This window comes from Cavia porcellus, unplaced genomic scaffold (assembly GCF_034190915.1).
Source record: "Cavia porcellus strain 051 isolate PalLab524CR breed Dunkin Hartley unplaced genomic scaffold, mCavPor4.1 scaffold_1, whole genome shotgun sequence".
Taxonomy (NCBI): Eukaryota; Metazoa; Chordata; class Mammalia; order Rodentia; family Caviidae; genus Cavia; species Cavia porcellus.
The window spans coordinates 92,138,824-92,158,376 of NW_026947484.1; the positions used below are offsets into that span (position 1 = coordinate 92,138,824).

General features: G+C 32.3%; 1 protein-coding gene across 12 annotated transcripts in view; it reads left to right on the forward strand.

Moving 5' to 3' along the window:
- Cntln (centlein) overlaps positions 1-19,553 on the forward strand; it is a 448,833-nt gene that overhangs the window by 333,469 nt on the left and 95,811 nt on the right. For 10 of the 12 annotated variants that reach the window (XR_010048348.1, XM_063251634.1, XM_063251626.1 and 7 more), the window contains 2 exons: positions 5,259-5,350; positions 11,231-11,775. Coding sequence is in view for 9 of the 12 variants with exons in the window: in XM_063251634.1 (XP_063107704.1) it covers positions 5,259-5,350; positions 11,231-11,775 (637 nt within the window). In the remaining 3 variants the exon portion in view is untranslated. Of the gene's footprint in view, positions 1-5,258; positions 5,351-11,230; positions 11,776-19,553 lie in introns of those variants that run through there. The other 2 variants (XR_010048366.1, XR_010048365.1) reach the window with 2 other exon arrangements.

Here is a 19,553-nt window from a genome sequence, read left to right on the forward strand (position 1 = left end):
CACCCAAAAAAGTACCACAGCTGCCCTCAGCAATGATAAGGTCCTGAGCTCCTCTGACAATGAGAATAGCCAAGTTCATATCAGGAAGCAATGGGACAAGCTTCTCTTTGAGATTGAACAGCACATCATCTTTCCCTCCAGAGCCAGGAAGTAAAGACCAAAGCTCCACCAAGGTGCATCACAGCCATTCTCAGCAACAGGGTCCCGAGCTCCTCTGTTGATAACAGCCAAGTTTATATTGGGAAAGAAGCCTGACAAGCTCCTCTAAGAGAACCCACAGCAGCAGGAGAACAACAACACTATTTTTTCCTCTCCACTTGTTTTTGTGTTGTAACAGTGTTCAGGTGATCAGGTGAACTACCCATGCTCACATGCTCAGCATCACACTGATTCATTTCAGCTAGTGCTAAGTTGACCACCAGTTGTCAATCCACCGTAACTTTTTTTGGGAGATATATATATATATATATATATATATATATATGTATACACACATGCACACACAATATAACTAATGAAATAAAAGATCAAAAACAAAACAGTTCAGATGAAATGATTTTTAAATAAAAAGATTAGTGTTTGGAATATAAAATTAATTGAAACAAAAGTAAAAATTAAATAGCTTATAACATGAAGTATACATGAATTCACAAAGACAAAAATTTAAACAATGCTAATTCATTAAAATGTAAGGCTAATGTAATTTAATACTTAAACTATAAAGCAATTTAAAATGTTTAGTCATTATAAACTAAAGGAACAGCATAAAAGTGCCAAAAAGTATCATATGACTCTGAAGCTAAGGAAATTGAAGGTAGCATATTCAGATCTCTCATCCAACCCTGTGAATTAATGGAGTCAAAGAGCACTGCTTAATAGCATTTTTACAGCTAACAGTGAAGTTTTCTGTACATGCAAAGTTATACTATCCTCCTGTTTCCCCTCCTTTCTTTATAGAAAAATAGTTTTCATTGCCTGATAACATCCTTTCAGAATACCTGTGGCTGGTAACAAAAATGGACTACTTCTCTTGCAACTTTTGCTGATCACGTAGATGTTTTGCAGTGTTCCTGAGCAGCCAAAAAGGAAAGGTGGAATCTCAGTGAAAGTGTTCCAAGTGTATCATTTGCATTCAAATGAATAGTCAAATGGGATAACTGACATTGTGTCCTATCTACCGGGAGCAAAACTTACTTCTTGTGCTTTGATCTCATTCATAACAACACTTTTATTTTTCATTGACTAGTAGTTTTTTCAGAGGAGATGAGTTGTGGGCCCTATTTATATTTAACTTTTATCTTGCTAAGGAGACAATATCTTGCACAAAAACTCAGAAGTTGCTGCATACCTGAACTGGCAGTATTCTAGGAAACTAAGGTGGAATGATCACAAGTTGAATCTTGCCTGGGCATCTTAGCAAAACCTTGTCTCAAAAACAAAACAAAACAAAACAAAAATTGTTTTCAAAGGGTTTGGGATGAAGCTTAGTGCAAATGCCCTGGTCAATCTTTAGTAAAACACACAGACACACACGCATGCGTGTGCACACACACAATTTTTTTCATGGCAAGTTTTACTGATTATTATTCCAGATTCATTTATTTGAAACAGTACCATGATCTGTTTTTACCCACACTTCTAACACTAGTTGGGCTTTTTGCCTCCTCTACTTAACAAACTGTTCTTTGATTTTGTAGGCTAGTGATGGTGTACCATTTAGAGCTTTCAGTGATTGCAAATAGCTGGCCATAGGTTTCAATGCCTCTGCTCTAAGAACTCAATGAGTGTCCTACAATTCAGTTCACTTATCATGCTTGGAATTCACACACAGATAAAGGTTTAAGTTTTTAAAAAGTGCCCTCACTTCAGATACCTTTTGACAAGTCCATCTTTTCTATGATCAACCAACTATAAATTGGTGTTTCCAATGACCACTGCTACAGATTTGGTAATTTGCCTTAGTGGCCCTAAAACGGACTTTGTTTACTATTACCAACTTATTATACTAGGTTCAACTCAAACAGCTAAAGAGAAGAGGTGTGTAGAGCCAGGTATGGGAGAAGGGACATGATGCTTTCATGTTTTTCTGTACATGCAAACCTCAGATAATTTCAGTTGACTATTGAAATCTTAAAAACATTAATAACAAACCCACTATTTAGTTTTTTTTTTTTTTTCAGGGGAGGTTTCATTACATAGGTGTGATTGAGGAAATCATTCACCCTTGATGATTAGTCCCAATTTCTAGCCTTTCTGGAGAAATCTGGGAATAGGGCTAAATGTTTCAACTTTAATCTTAAAGATAATTCCTCTGGCAGCCATTTTCCATTCTGAAGTTGTATATGTGCCCACCAAATACCATTTTATTAGTGTAAATTCTGGTATAATTTAAGGAGGTTTAATGCATAACAAAAGATATTCATGCCACTGAGGAAATTCCAAGAGTTTTAGAAGCTCTGTGTCAAGAATTGGAGACGAGTATCAAATACTTCTCTATATGTAATCACAAATACTTTCCAAAGTAAATCCTACTCACTTTGACTATTTGTTTTTCCTAAAAGTGATATAAAAATAACAATACTTTTTAAAGGAAATTGTCCACATACAAAGTGACAGCTACTCCTTTTTTTTTGATCTCACAAATTGATGTAACAAACAGACTTTTAAGGATGTTCATATAGGAAGCATCGTATAAGGTCAGGAAAAAATTGAAAATAATGTGTTAATATAGATTAAAAGCAAAGTCATCTAAAAGATGACTCAACAGAGGCTGGAGAAATAACTAGATTAATTATTTCATGTAATTTTAGGATTCAAGAAGCAGCATCCTCAAAATACGAGGTTTTGGCACGCTGAGTACTTTGGACAAAAAAAATTGAAAATTGAGAAATTGTCTTAGAGTCATGCTTTCTCAGCCATTCCTGGTTTCTGGCTCCCAAGCTCAGAGAGAGGGTGTCTCTGAAGTTTTCTTATTTGACTGAAGGAAAGTTTAAAAGCAACAACAACAACAAAAACAAACGAACAAAAAGCAAACAAAACCAGGAGCAATTATCTTATGTTCCTTCCCTAAAATCTCATTAATCTGAAAGATTAAGTCATAGAAAAGAAGACTAAAAGATGTCTGCCTGTGTCTACCTATTTACACTAAAGGCATAATGTATTCTTTTGAAGACTGACACCTGACAGTCTCCTTCGTGGTAAGACATCTTTGTTGTAATGGAGGTCTGTTCTTCACGAACTTTGTCCTAGGCTAATGTCTGTTTAGGTCCATTACTCCAAAAAATGGCTTATTGCCCTTGGAACATTGCCTATAGCTCTCTCTTGTGAATTTTTAGAGTAGTAAAAATTAAAGCATTTAAACTAAATATAGCCAGATATAATGGTTCATGCCTGTAATCCCAGGATTTGGGAAGGTAAGGCAGGAAGGCCACTGGGATATCTAGGCCAGCCTGCACTATAATAGTGATTTCAAGGTCAGATTGAGCTACATAGCAAGGCTTTCTTTGAAAAGCAAAATAAAACACTTTTAAAAATCCATAAAATATTAAAAATATTCTTTCGTAAGGTGAAAGACGTGCTCACACCCACTGTTTGAAAAAAAAAAAAAAATAGAGGTATATATTGCTCACTGGTCCCTCTTAGTACATTTCCCAAATCCTGAGATCTTGAAAAGAAGACATGAAGATACAGACAGACAGTGGGTCTTTGTTCCTTATTGGGGCCTGGGTTTAGCTGTGTGAATGTTATATCAGATCTGTGAAGGTGAGAAACAAACTTTTCATCCCACAGCCACCGATAAACATAGTTAGGCAGTTCATCATTGGTCCTTGCATACATCCAGGAATAAAACAGTAGCAAAGAAATAATTTAAAAGTTAATCTTTTGTGTTTATTAGAGTTGTTAGGTATTTTTACATATTTGACCATAAAACTATTTGAACATAAAACTATTATCTTATTTTTAGTAGGAAATATTTCACTCAGCTGTAGTAGATATTTAAATGACTAGAACAGATGAATTTTATTTGCATATTATTTCTATACAGCTGAAAGAGCCTTGTAAATGAATGCAACACCATGGTGTTAGGGGACTAGAAAAAGAAACTTGGGAACTGATAGATTATTATCAAGGTAAAGGTACTTATTCCCTAGCTGGCAAATCCTACCTATTCTAGCTTTTATTATCCCTAGGATAGTGTTCTATTTATTTCAGGAGTACAGAAGTTTTAATTGGGTATGTCATGTTTCAAAGACAAAAGAAATGCCTAATTCACTCTAACAAACTTGTTAGTCACTGTTTATACCAAGAGGATTTCTACTCTACAGAGAATAATATTATTTTCCTTTTTCTTTGTTGATAAATCAAAGTTTTACACTGACCTACAGCAGTCAAGCATACTTTAAAGCAAAATCATGTCAGTCTAACAGAGATATATCCTTTCAGCTTTATGTTTTCTTTTTGTCCCCATTTTTAATGTAATATTTTAAAAATCAGTCAGTAAAAAAATTTGTTTCTATTTCATCTGATAAGAAAAATAGTTATAAGTTTTGATGAATTTTAATTTTGATATTAAAAGATACTTTGTGATTAGATTTGTTTCTTTAAAGTTGTTAAATTACTTGGAGATTTTTAGTTGGTTGAAAAGGTTTTGATAGTAAGTTGCATTTTCAGTGTTCAAATGATTTGTATAAACAACTTCACCATTATACCTAGGCTTCAATTTGTTATGAAGTCACAGATTTTCTAGAATTGTGATTTTTATGGTTTATCCTGCCCAGTGGATCATCTTTCACTTGAACAAAAGGTTTTAGTAGGGGGTATTAGACTTTCAGTCTACCCTAATTCTGTTACTGTTTGCTTTGTTCAGCAGTCACTGTGATCCTCCTGGCAGGGAACAAGATTCAGAGAACAAAACTAGTAGTGACTGTGTAGATAAAAAGGCAAAGAATTCTGCTTTCAAGGCAAAGAGGGAATAGTCTACAAAAGAATGAAAATGGGAATAAAAGTATAGCATTGTTAACCCACATAGCTATTGTACTTTTGAAAATCTTAATACTGTAGAAAAAATATGACACTACAAAGATACATAATTATATGACTTAAAATCTTGGAAAAGGTCATTGTTTGGTTCCTTATATGGTAAGAAAAAGACTACATAATTTATAATTGAAAAACCATAGAACCCTGTTCCGTAAAGTGACAGGACAATGTTTCAGCAGTATATCAGGTACCATAATGTATAATTTATTGCCTTCCAGAACAACTCTTTAGATACCATGAAGATGATGGGGTCAAGAAGAGTACTTCAGAGAAGAATGGGAAAGAAATATCAGAGCAGACCTTACAGAAGGTAGTGTAATCTTTAAGATATTGAGCTGAACAAGTTAAATCTGAATTTTAACATAAAGGATTATATTTTAAAACGAGTGCTCATAAATTTAAACCTTGTGTGAATCCTTAATTTAAATTCATAATTCAGAATCATTGGCTTGCCAAAATAGGGTAAAAAAATCAATGTTACTAAAATAAATGTGTAAATACTTGTCCTTCCATTGACATAGATTAAAAATATTTTCAAAGATGAAATGAAATGAAAATAATAGAAGTTCACAAAATCAGACTATATTTTCTTATTAGTTATAACTAGCCATTTAAGTTTAAAATGTTTCATGATGAGACTATCTTAAACTGTAACAAGCATCAATATTTACACTATTTTAGCTTAAAAACCTAATCATGGTAAGATAGTAAAATGATAATATTATAATTTTAAACTTGAAAATATACATGGTACATAATTCATTTCATATAAAAGTTTATGTCGTGCGATTTAATATACTTTTCCATTTTAATAAGAACAATCCTATCACACTTGTAGTCACAATATACCATGTCTATCATTAATAGTAAACTACGACTTCAAAGTGTAAAATTTGTCTTTATAATTTTCTACTTAATTCATACTTTTATATATAAATAAACTTTTTAAATTCAGTGAATTGTATTAACACTTTTTAATAATATCATAAAGAAAGCCATTTGTAGTTTATTCTTATAACTGACTGCCATTTGGCCACACTGGATTAGTTTTATTTTTTAATAATTCTTTAGAATAGAAAGCTAGAAATCCACAAATATATAAGGAGAAAATTAATATGTGTACTTATATCCCTTGCAGCTGTGAACTGATCTGTAGAACATACAGTAATTTATAACAGTTGATGTGTCTCCCTGAGTGTTCTAACATTTGCCATATGGTCAGGTAACAAAGGCTGTCATCTCAGTATTACTGAATGACACATAACCAGTAAACATGCCATAAAAAACAAAAAATGCACAGCTTACATTTATTTTAAGGTAATATGAATAATTGAAATGATCTGTGTACTTTCGGGTAAGATACCATATAGTTTATATTAGCTAATTTTTGTTTCAAAAAATTTTTGTTTTATTTAGCTTTTAAATTAACATGTTACTCTGTATTGCCCTAGAATGGAAACCCTAGTGAAATTTATTATTTCATTCTAACCACTATAAATGACTAATACTATGATGGATACATGAATCTACTTTAAGGCCTAGAAAGCCAACAGGAATTATTTTTCATTGAACCATATGTCAAATTAGCATACTAATTTGTTGCTGTTTTTTACATTAATCTAGTACAGTTGTATCTGTCACAATTTAATTACTCATGGTTGAATTTCATTATTTACTTATTTTTGTGATACTGGGGAACCCAAGACATCCCACATGCCAGCAAACATTCTATCTCTGAGCTATATCCATGCCTATTTTTTTTTAATTTTATGAAGAGGTACATGAAACTCATTCAAAATAGATGTAAAAGATAGTAAGAAGATGAGAGCAATATTTGCATATATTTATAATTAAATATATAAGCAGTTCCTTTTAAAATAATGTATTAATATTTCACACTTACTGGCTGAATTATGTTCCCCTGAATCTTTAAATTCTAACCTCCTCAATGTCAGAATTCTATTTAGAGTGAGTCTTTAAAAGAGGTACTTAAATTAAAAGGAGGTTATTAGGGAAGGCCCTAATTCAGTAAGTTTTGTTATAAGAAGATGAAATAAGGACACAGACAAACATAATAGAAGACCATGGGACATAGGAAAAGTTTGCTGTTTACAAGATAATGAGTGAGTCCTCAAAGGAATGAAGCCTGCTGACACCTTGTTCTTGGATTTTCAGACTTTAGAACTATAAGAAAATAAATTTTTGTTAAGCCCCTCATCCCCCCCACTGTGATACATTTCTATAGCAGACCTGTCAAACTAATATTTGCTGCTCATAATGCCAGCTGTCCTATTCAGTTTTGAAAAGAACTCTCTTTGATGAATTACATCACTGAAAAGAAAGTGTGTATTTGAGCTGACTTGAAATGAAATACACAAACCAAATACCTTTAACAGTTCCCAGACTTTCATTCTTAAAATCAGTTCAGCAGTTTTTTAGTATACCTTTCATAATACTTTAATAAGTGCTATAGGTTTGTCATTTTCAAAGTCTTTAGAAGTCATATATTTGCCTTGTCTGTCTTCCATTTTAGACAAAAATAATTTTGACCAGTTCCTAAATTTGAACATAGATTTACATTAGGAAGTTAATAGACTAATGCCATAGACATGTTTCTTTTGGTATTTATAGGTACAAAAAGGTGGGAGGCTTTTTGTCACCCATGAGTTACAGCCAATACTTATTTAACAAAAGACAGGTTGATAAGGGAAACCTGTAACAAATTCATTTAATTGCAGTTTTATATGACGTATGAGGCATCAGAAATGAAGACCTAGGATGAAGTATTCATTTTTATGCTTAGGCTCTATAAGAAGGGACAGCTGTGTTGAATGTGATTGAAATAAATGATGTGATCCAATGATGACAGACTGAGAGAGAAACCCAAGAAAGACCCGTTTCCTCAGGGTTTTCTTCGCCTTACTATGTAGCATTCCTGTCCCTGGGATGGGGAGATGCCTCTAAATGAGCATCTTCAAGGGTGAAAGCAGAAGAGGGAGAGCAGCCTTTCTAGGAAATGAGGAGCTCTTGTTTCAGTGACTTGCCAGGTCAAATAAAACTTCTGAGATTCTCAGTTTTGGTGAGAAAGGATGAAAGTTATGAAGTTAGAAGGTTGGAGAGACCTTGCTTCTGAGACCCTTCCATTGCCCTGCAGTTCAAGTCCTCACTATGCCTAAATACCATACCACGCTATGAGCCACAACATACGTAAAAATTTTATTAACTATACTGAAACTTAAATAGGTTTTAGTCAATAGAAAAAATACTAATTTCCAGAATAAACCACTGATTTAAAATGTTTTTACAGGGCCAAGTGTGCTGGTGCATGCCTAAAATCCCAACACTTGAAACGTTAAGGCAGGAGGCTCACTCTGAGTTCTAAGACAGCCTGTGCTACATAGTTCATAGGCCAGCCAGAACAACATAGCAAGACCCTGTCTCAAAAAAAAAATTAATTAATTAATTAATATTGGTTATATTTGTTCATAGCATGTTTTATTTTTTATTAAAACTATTGAGTTTATTTAAAAACTAATTTAGCATGTAGGATAAATATCATAGAAACAATTTTAAAGTAAGAGATATGATAATTATTGATGATGCAAATAGTAAATTATTTAGTACTTAGAGTCTGCCAGAAAGTTTTGTTTATCACATTTAATACAAAAAGTCTGCATTATTGCTTCTGAGTCACAGATTTGGAAACTAGTGGTACAAGATATTAAATATTTTACTACCTAAAGCAGGATGAGTTACAAGAAAGATATAGACATGACTCAATCTTATTTTCTCTAGACCACATTACTTGTTAATATTTTTCTACCACTCCCAAGTGAAATTTTTTAAAATGTGTAATTGTTTATATAAAAGATATATTAAAAATAGAGTCTGTTTTACTTACCCTACCCTGGAAGCTAGCTTGCTAAAGTGTTTTATTTAAACATATGCATGAAAAATACACTATTTGAGGCAGTGATTAAAAATCCACCAACGGAAACTAAATATAGGATAAAAAGATAATAATTCCTTTTTGTAATACATTTTATTAAACTGGGAAAAAAAGTTGAAGTAGAATGATTTGGAAGAAATAAAAAGGTTCATCCAGAATTTTTTTCCTTCAACACTATTTTTTGTCATGCTTACCATCTTTCCAATAAAATTTGCAGTGAGAAGAAGGAACGGAATTTCATTCATAGAAATATGCGGAGGCCTATAAAAATTGGGTACCAATTTCATGTACCTCCATTCTAGACAAAAAATTTGATCCTGAAGGACATAAGACAAGTTGGTTTATCTTGAATTGTGGAAAAGAACTGGTTAAAGTTAGCTGAGATTTTTTTACATTGTGTTAGTAGGATAGAATACCAAATCGTGTCTTTGGATAGGATAACCAATCAATAAATAACTATTTAATTAGATGAAATTACTTAAGCTCATAAGAAAAATAGTACGGAACTATAGATAAATCAAAGATGACTAACTCATGATTAGAAAACAAATCTTCATTATAAGTAAAATTCAATCAAGTAGAAATGTGTTAATACATCACATACATATGTTTTATTCTGTGCTTTTTTATGAAAAGTTATTATGTTAAATCATTGGTTTTTGTCTTAGTTCTTTTAGGCTGTGACAACTAGATACCAAAAAACTAAGTAACTTGTAAACCTCAGAAATTTACTTCACATAGTTCTAGAGGCTAGAAAGCTCAAGATTAAGGTGCCCAGAAATTTGATGTATGTTTTTTTGATGGTGACTTCTAGCTGGTCTTTACAAGGCAGAAGGAGAAAGGTAGCTCTTTGAGGTCTCTTCAAAAGGTATTTATCCTGTTCTTTAGGGCTCTGAACTTATTGTTTGATTAGCTTTTTAACATATGAATTTTACGGGAACACAAACATTTCAAACCATGGTAACTGTCAAAATATTAAAAATTTTTTCCCAACCTGCCCACACAAATAGGGGAAAAAAATATCTGTTTGATATAATTTTCTTTTTAAAGTAAATATGATTTTAATTCTTGTTCATACATATAATAAGTAGATATTATATTTATAAAATATGTCTTCTTTCTCAGATGGCTTACAGAATATAGTAGAGGCAAAATATTCTGAGTATGAGTTCCAGTTTGAAGTAGGAATTTACCTCTATGCATGTTACGTTTTCTGAATCTCTATTTTGGTTGTTGTTACTGTTGCTACTAGTATTCTAGAAAAATTAAAGGGTTAGTTTTACTTACCTTGTGGTTTTGGGATGATCAGGAGAGATCTCGTTTATGAAACTACTTTGTAAATAGTAAAATGTACATATTAGTAGTGCTTTTTAATTTTGAAAATATGTGTATCTACTTTTCCTTGAAATTTTTGTACTCATGATTTAGAATTATTATTTTTGTGTGTTCAGATTTAGGATGTTTTCTTTATTAGCTTTAGGCATGTAAACATTTGCTTTTCTTTACAGCATTTGGAGTTCTTCAAGGTCAAGAAGTGTACTTTACTACTACTATGTTCTATAACATGAACAGTATTAAAATAAATGGGAAAATGTAATGTGTATGCAACATTATAAGGCTTTTTTTTTAAGTGAAAACATTTTTACTGGATAGACCAAGGGCCAAATGATAGCCATAGTAGTCTATTTTGGGTTTAGTCATTTTTTCATGATCTTTGGATATCGATAAAAATATTATTTACCTTTAAGTTTTCCCATGTATCTAGTTTAAGACTTTTTATGTAAGCTGTTTTGCCTGAAGAGTTTTTTTCACAATGATTAAAATATATATGTGTGTATATATATAATATATATATATATAATATATTATATATATATATATATATATATATATATATATATAGAGAGAGAGAGAGAGAGAGAGAGAGAGAGAGAGAGAGAAAGAGCCAGAGTATTTAAGAATGTACGAAACTGCAGTTCATTAGGGTAGTTAATTCTCTGTCACTTTGTGTGAAATTTTAACTTTCTTTTGCCATCTGTCCATTATTCTACAGAAATGTTACTGCATTTTGAATGTATTGATCCATACCACCTTACAGTTTTTTAGAAATTAAGTTTCAAAGATTTATTTTTTTCTTGTACCAAATGTAATTTTTTTCTTCCATTAGTTAGAAATGAAAATAAAAATACAGTAGATTATGTTTTTGGATTTTAAAAGTTTAAATTAAACTCTTTTGTGTAGGTCATCGAGTTGGAAAATCGGCTAAAATCTTTTGAGAAAACATCAAAAAAATTAAAAGAAGGAAATAAACTATTATTGAAAGAAAATGATTTCTTGAAAGTCCATTTAAAACAGCATCAAGAAGATGCAGAGAACAGAAAAAAAGAGCTAGAACAGATACTTAAAAGGAGTAAAGATGTAGAAAAAGACAAAACTAAACTTGAAGTAAAAATCAGTGAGCTGGAGAGAGAAGTCACTTCCCTAAGGAGACAAGTGGCAGAAGCCAATGCGTGGAGAAATGCAGATGAAGAACCAGTGAATCCAGTGGAGAAATTAGAGCACTCTGCAGGCAAAGCTAAATCTGAGATGGCCACCACAGAAGTGAGATCTGGAAAATACAATTATAAGACAACCACTACCAAGGTTAAATTTAAAGCTGCCAAGAAAAAATGCTCTTTGGGTCCTCATCACACTGTTCTCAATCATTCCATCAAGGTTATGAGCAATGTGTTTGAGAACCTCAGCAAGGACACCAAGGACGGCTGGGAGGATGTGAGTGAGAGCAGGTAAGGCTCTCATTAACTTAGCTCTGTGGTGGGGACACTGTGCATATGTAAAGCACTGGCAAATGGAGATTGAATTTCAACTACTGTTGATTTGGTATTCAGAAAAAATACTGTCAGATCCTTTGAAATATCTTGGGAGGTCTTGTTCTGAGCTTATTGACTGAAATTTGCATGCAAAATTAGCCACAACTGCATGAGTATTTGAATAGATGCCAAGAAACCCAAAAGAAGGCAATGCTTGATTTCTTCTAGTGATGCTATTTTCATGCAGTCATGAGGCTTGAAATTGACAGTTTGGCAGGTTGATTTAATTTGCTGGCCCTTTGCATATTCACCACTGACAGCTAAGGATTCCCAGGCAAGCCTACCAAGTCGGTTTAGTTATCTTGTGACATGCCAACCTGGGAGGAGAAACATTTTTCCCCCTTAATTTAGTTAGATAAATTTTGAATGACCCATTTCAGCTTGTTACCAGATGTCTACAAGCTGTTTAACATCCTTTAAATTAAGAACCATCTTCACTAATTATTTCATGTATGTATTATGCAAAGTTATTGTACTAAGTTTAATTGAATGGTGGTTAAAAATTACTTCTTTAAAGTTACAGAGAATTTCTAGTTTTAAAAGTTATTTAATCCCTAGTGAATAGCAACAGGGGAATACTAAAAATCTGTGATATTTCTTTCTCATACGCCTGGTTGTATAGTCTTATACATTCTTGAAATACAAAGGCAGATGAATGTTACAACCCCTCTTTTATACTTAGACAATAACAAAGTTCATTGTTGCCAGAATTGTGTGCAGAATACCCAGTTTGTCATAGTTTTAAAAATTCCTCCATGTTTTATGGAGGAATTTCCTATTTTTCCTAATTTTTGTTTTGTTTGTAAAACCTCAATAGTGATTCTCTCTTAGATTTGGAAAAATTATACTTCTGTCAATCACAGACATAGAACTGAAAATTTTTTTAGATATGTGGTTCTCAAATTTGTATTGGAGAAGAAACATATGTACTGTTTTTTACCCGTTATAAGGATTATGGGGCCAGGGTGCAGTACCTGCCTGTCTAGTGTGAAGTTCTGAGTTCGATTGCTGGTACCAAATTAAAAAAAAAAAAAAAAAAAAAAGCAGGGAAGGCGTATGCCAAACATCTCTATAACAAGAGACTACAAGAAAGAAAGCAGAGTATAAAAGAGAAAACCAAAAGAAATTTATTTAACCAAATCTTTATATAACAGGAGAGACTGCAGACTGATGACACAGAGACTCAGGAAAACTTTCTAAATTGATGGTTTAGATTTGAGGAAGAATGCACAGTTATGTAGAAATGTGATTAGACAAAAAGATGTCATGTAATACAATAGACAAGATGAGAAAGTAAGTTCGTCTGTTTGGTTTCTTCATGGCCTCTCTACAAGTATTCCTTACTCTTGCATGTCAGAGTAGGACTCTTTCTAGAAGAGAGATCATCTAGTCATCTTCTGATACAGAGCCTAGAAGTCCAGCTCTTGCACTGAGAGGAGACGGAAGGTTAGAATAATAGGAAGTGATCAAATATGCAATGAAGTTTTTATTTTCCTCTGAGGCAAGGTCTTCTATGTCATTCTGGCTAGCCTTGAACTTACTGTGTAGTACTGGTTGCCCTGGAACTCACAGTGATCCTCCTGCCTTAGCCTCATGAGTGCTAGAATTACAGGCTTATGCCACCACACCCAGCTTAGTGAATGTGTAAATTAAAAATAAATTATTACAGTGTAAGATACATTGCCATTAATCCTCCTAGGAATACTCTTTGCTTCAAACATACTTATTCCATAGTTCTTATCATTTCCTTATGCAGTATTAGAAGTCTTCTGTATGTGTTTACAAAGTATAATAATTCACTACAGTGAATGCTGCTACCAAGTGCCATTCAAAGGAAATGCACTCTCGTAAAAACAGTATGATACGTCTTCATTCACTTTATTCACTATATCCAGCAACTATGCATCTTCTGGTCTTTCCCCAGAGTCAAAATGAGCATGAAAGGTAAACTGTTCTGAGTTGATTTAGGACATCAAGACAGCCATGACAGTGTAATAAAGACTTTCACAAAAGAGGACTTCTAGAACTTCTCCATAATTGGAGAAATTGGCAAAAATAATGGCATACGTGTGTTGGAAGGAAAGTGAGGGAGATATTTTGAGGGACAGTAACAGCAATGTATCTTTTATTGTAATAATTTTTAAAATTTTTTGAGCATTTAGAATTTTGAATGAATTTGATCATGCTGTATACATTTAAGTTTTATGGCTTGCTTTAGGGGAAGGAGTTTCTAATTTGTGTCACCTGCTCTGGGAACAAGAATTCTGGCTTCTGTGACTCCTTTTGGGGAAAAATGAGGGGTGAGAGACAGCAGGTAGAAGATTAGAAAGACCTTGCTTTGAAACTGCTTCTGAGGCCTTCCAGTGTCCTTTAGTTGAAAATACTCAGCATGCCAAAATGCCATGCTTTGGGATATTTTTTTTCTGAACCCCAGTACTTATCTGCGTATTATAATTACCTGGAGGTCTTATAAAAATTTTTAAAACTTAGGCTCTACTTCAGATCAATTATATTATAATTTTGGGAGGGATATGGGCTTCAGTACTCTTTGAGCTTCCTACTTAATACCATATAAATTTGAGGATCATTGTTTTAAAGATCAAGAAACTCAAAAGCTTTAAGAAACTCAAAATACAAATTTATAAAGATATGTCTGGCGGATCAAATCTTCATCCCCATGTACTTATTAACTCTTTCTAGATTCTTCTTTCCTGGTCTCAAAAGCATTTAAAGTTAAAATCCTACTTCAAAGTGACTAAGCATTTATCTGTATCTTCTAGGAAATTCTAATTTCAACTACAAATTTTGTATCAGTCATATAGAACCATTACACTATTCATAAAGCAGTGGTGCAGTTTGTGTATGACTTTGTTTCTTATCAGTAAATATGTGAAAAATAAGTACATGAAAGATAAAATACTTAGATCTAATTTTTTATATCTGCATAATATCTTATTTGGGGTGATTTATCACACTATATTTCTTAAAATACAGGATTGTCATTTAAGTTATTTAGCAGTGCAACTCAACTTTACACTGTAAAGATTAAATGTTACAATTTCTGCTTGACAGAACATTCTTAGGAATTATTCAGCTGTGAACAGTTCTCAAACAATTAGAAATACTGCTTGGAAATATTAGGAACATCAGATTTTCTTTTATATTTTAATACTCTAAAATATAAGAAATTTATTTGAATACTAGGCAAACTGGAATTTAGTCACATATATAATATTATATAATTATCCATTTATTATTAATACCTATTTCATAGAATTAGCAAGAGCTTCCCCATTCAGTAAAGGGTGGTAACTATCAAGAAGGAAAATAGAGTTTCAGTGTTACTAGAAAATTAAAGGGAAAGAGAATAAAAACTGTAGGTAAAAGCATAAAAATTTCTTAAGTAGACTATAAAATATGGCAAAGTATCCTACTTCAGAATATATTACATTATCATAAGGATTATTTTGAGCTGAAGAAAATAGAAAAAGAACAGATATAAGAAAAGCCCTTTGACCTCCCTTGTCCTAAAGTAGGACATAAATTCACAAAGGTCTCCCACTTCCCTTTAAACTAGTAAGGATAAAAGCCAATCATTGGCAATAACTTAGACCCTAATGGATCCCACTTAGCCTGGGCATGTCTCCAGAGGAATGTGTGCATCAAACTTTGCTAGCTAGCCATTGTATGTATTTAAATTTCCACAATATTTGTCTTTCCAAAGTTTGCTACATCTTGGGACTCAGTGCCCCCTACTATGTGCCCTTTCTCTTGTTTTTTTTTCTAAAATTTTATTGTTTTTGTTGAAGATCCTATATAAATTGGAATTCTAAATCACCTCTAAGTTATTACTGGATACTCTTCTGTTGTGCCTGTGTTGGATGTGTGATGCATGTGTCCGAAACTCAATTGGTTTTCCATTATTAGTCTTCTTTTCTAAGGGCCCCTGCTGAGAACTTCTAAAGGTAGGGTAAAATCATTTTTTTTCATCCATATAATTATAATTTCTACTTCTATTTTCTGTACTTAAATATCTCCTTAATTGTCTGGTTACTTTTCTCAAACACATCTTTTTTTTCTAAGAACAACAAAAAAGAACAAAAACAATAATAAAGAATTTTAAAACAATATAATAGAAGATTAACAATGGTTAATACATTGCGTATTTTTATCTTCAAAGTAGTTGCTCAGATTACAAGATTTAGGCTTGAAAAAATGATTAAACAGTGAAAGCGCAAACCTTTCTTTTTGATTAACACAAATTAGTAATGTAATTATCTTAATATGTACTTAATGTTATATATGTTTAATATATACTTAATCTTACATATTTAATATTCATATATTTAATTTTATATTACACATATTTTATATATTAAATCTTACATATATTTAGTATTTATATATTTTATATTTAGTATTTAATCATATATATATTCAATTTTTTCCCTTCTTTATTCCTTTCATGTATCCTAGTTGTTATTGTCTTTTGGTATTTTTTTCCTCTTTCACGTTTCCAAAATCTATTGTACATTTTGGATCTTATTTACTCATTCAGTTTTTGCAGTAGGGAGACAATACGAGGTTTACACATCCAAGTCTGATTTATTTCACTTGAGAATATGGTCTCAAGTTGCATTCATCTACCTATAAAAGCATCAACTTTATATTACTTTATAGCTGAGAAATACTCCATTGTATAAAAAATATAAAAATACCACATCTTTTTTTATCTGTTCCATTGTTGATGGGCATTTGTGTTCTTTCCAAGATCTAGCTGTTAAAAATTATGCTACAGTAAATGTGGGTACACATATACCACTGTTATATGATGTTTTCAGTTCTGGGAAAATACACAGAAGGAGGATAGCTGAATGAAATGGAGCCTTCAATCCTAGTTTTTTGAAGAATCTTCACACTGATTTCCACAGTGGTTGTACTGATTACACACCTACCAAGAGTAGAGAATGGTTCCATTTTCCCCACAGACTTGCCAGAACGTGTTATGATCAAGTTGATTTCTTGATGGCAACCTTTCTGCCCTGAGTGAGATGAAATCACAGTACTGTTTTAATTTGCATTTCTCAAATGACCAGTAATGGTGAACATTTCTTCATGTATTTATTTGCCATTTGTATTTCTTTATCTGAGAATTGTGTATTCATCTCAGATACCCATTTTAGGATTAGACTTTTAAATTTGGGGAGCATGAGTATTTTTTCAGTTTTTTATATGTTTTAGATAGAAGTCTATTGACTAAGGGATAGTTGACTAAGATGTTTTCCCACTCTGTAGGTTGTCTTTTTCACTTTGTTAGTGATTTCTTTTGATATGCAAAAGTTTTTTAATAAGATAAGGTCCCAGTTGTTGTACTTCTGTGCAGTTTAGATTTTCTTCCTGAACTCATAATTCTATGTCTTCAGGATTTTTACCTACTTTGTTTTCTAGTAGATTCCGTGTTTCTGTTTTAGTATTTAGATCTTTGATCCATTTTAACTGTAGTTCAGTGCACGATGATAGACATGGGTCTAGTTTTAGTCTTCAGCAAGTGGAAAATGATTTTTTCAGCACCATTTATTTAAAAGACTGTCTTCTTTCCAGTGAACATGTTTGACCCCTTTGTGAAAGATAAGGTGGCTGAATGTGTTTGTAGTTGTGTCTGCATCTTCTAAACTGTTCCATTGATCCTCAGGTCTGGTGTTTTGTTCTGTTTTGCCAGTAACACTCTGATTTTATCACAGTAGGTTTGTAGTACAATTTCAAGTCAGGGATTGTGATGCCTCCTGCCTTTCCTTTGGTATTCTAGATCTCTTCTGTTTCCAAATGAATTTTATGAATGTTTTCCCTAGATTTGTGAAGTATGCTAATGATATTTTGAGTGGGATTGCATTCAATCTTATAACAATTTTGGGAGTATGGCCATTTTCACCATGTTCCTATCCATGAGCAAGGAATATCTTCCCATCTCCTAATACCCTCTTTAGTCTCCTTTTTCAGAGTACCGAAATTTTCAATGAATAGTTTTTTTATGTCATTTGTTAGATTGACTCCTAAATGTTTCATTTTTTGGATGTTATTATGAAAGATATTTTTCTAATTTTTCTCAGTGGATTTGTCCTTTGTGTATAAGAATGCTTTTGATTTTTGAGTACTGACTGTGTATCCAGCTATACTGCTATATTTACTTATCAATGCTAGTAGTCTTTTGGTAGAGTTTTTGGAATGTTCTATATGGAGTCTCATGTCATCTGCAAATAATGATAATTTAACTTCTTTCTTTCCTATACTTACTCCTTTAATGTCTCACACTTGTCTAATTGCTGTGGCTAACATTTTCAGAACTATATTAAATAGAAGTAGTGATAGTAGACTTCCTTTCCTAATTCCTAATTTTAAAGTGAAAGTTTTCATTTTTTGTTCTTTAATGTGATGTTGGCTATTGATTTGTCATAGATGTCTTTTTTATCAGATTGAGGTAGAGACTATATATTCTGATTTTCTCCAAAGTTTTTGTCGTAAATGAGTGTTGCACTTTATCAAAAGCTTTTTCTGCATCTTTTGAAATGATCATGTCGTTTTTCTTTTTTCTTCTGTTGATATGGTATATTACATTTATTGATTTGAATATGTTAAACCATCCCTGCATTCCTGGGATGAATCTCACTTGGTCATGTTGTATAATAATCTTCTTAATGATTTGCTGCATTCTGTTTGCTAGTATTTACTGATAAATTTTTTTAAAAATTTTATTTAAAAGGAAAAAGAGAAAAAACAACAAAACAAAGCAGTATAAGGGTACAAGTAATACAGAACTACCAAAAAAAAAAAAAAAAGTAAGAAATCACCAGTAATAGATTACACATTATCATCTTAGAGATAGTTGCTCAAGTCACAGTATCAAAGCATACAAAGTGGACATTCAAACAGTGAGACTGCAAAACAGTTGTGTTCAATGATCCAACCAAAAACATTAATATGGTCAGCTATTTAACACTCCTAAACACACTTGCAATTGTATCCCTTAGAGCACTTTCTTTCCCTCTCCTTTTCACAACAAAATTTACACATTTTGGGTTTTATTACTCCCTTAGTTCTTATTACTTTTTTTTTTTTTGGAAGAGAATAAAGTCAAATATGGAAAAACAAAGCTGTCAGTCAAAACCAAGGATAGACATAGTACATGATGTAAGAACAGAGTACAAGGTTATCAACAGTGGTTACCATAATGTCTCTTGTTTCCTTAAAAAGAATTGTCTCTCTTATTAGGTATTATAAAGTTGAACAAAACAGTACAGAACAAGACCAATAAAACTTAAACATTGTAAACATTGCAGGACTTCCAAAGGAGACAATAGTCAAACCAGAATGGGCATCTTAGTGAATCTTATTGCCTTCAAAGTAGTTGCCTATACCTCCAAACTTGATACTATCATACAGAACGGAACAGAGTCTAATCAGTCAAAACAAGATAGTGGGAGTATTATAGGACTTCAAAACAAGTTAATAGGAAATCAAAAAAAGTTACTATAATACATTCTGCTAATTTTTAAAATTTTCCCCTTAATTAAAAAAAAACCATAAAATAACTAATTTTTTTAATGAATAAGGGAGAGATTGTGATAAAGAGGACATAACAACATAACAATACAGGTCAAAGCATGACTGTTTCAGCAAACTAGTGCTTCACTACCAAA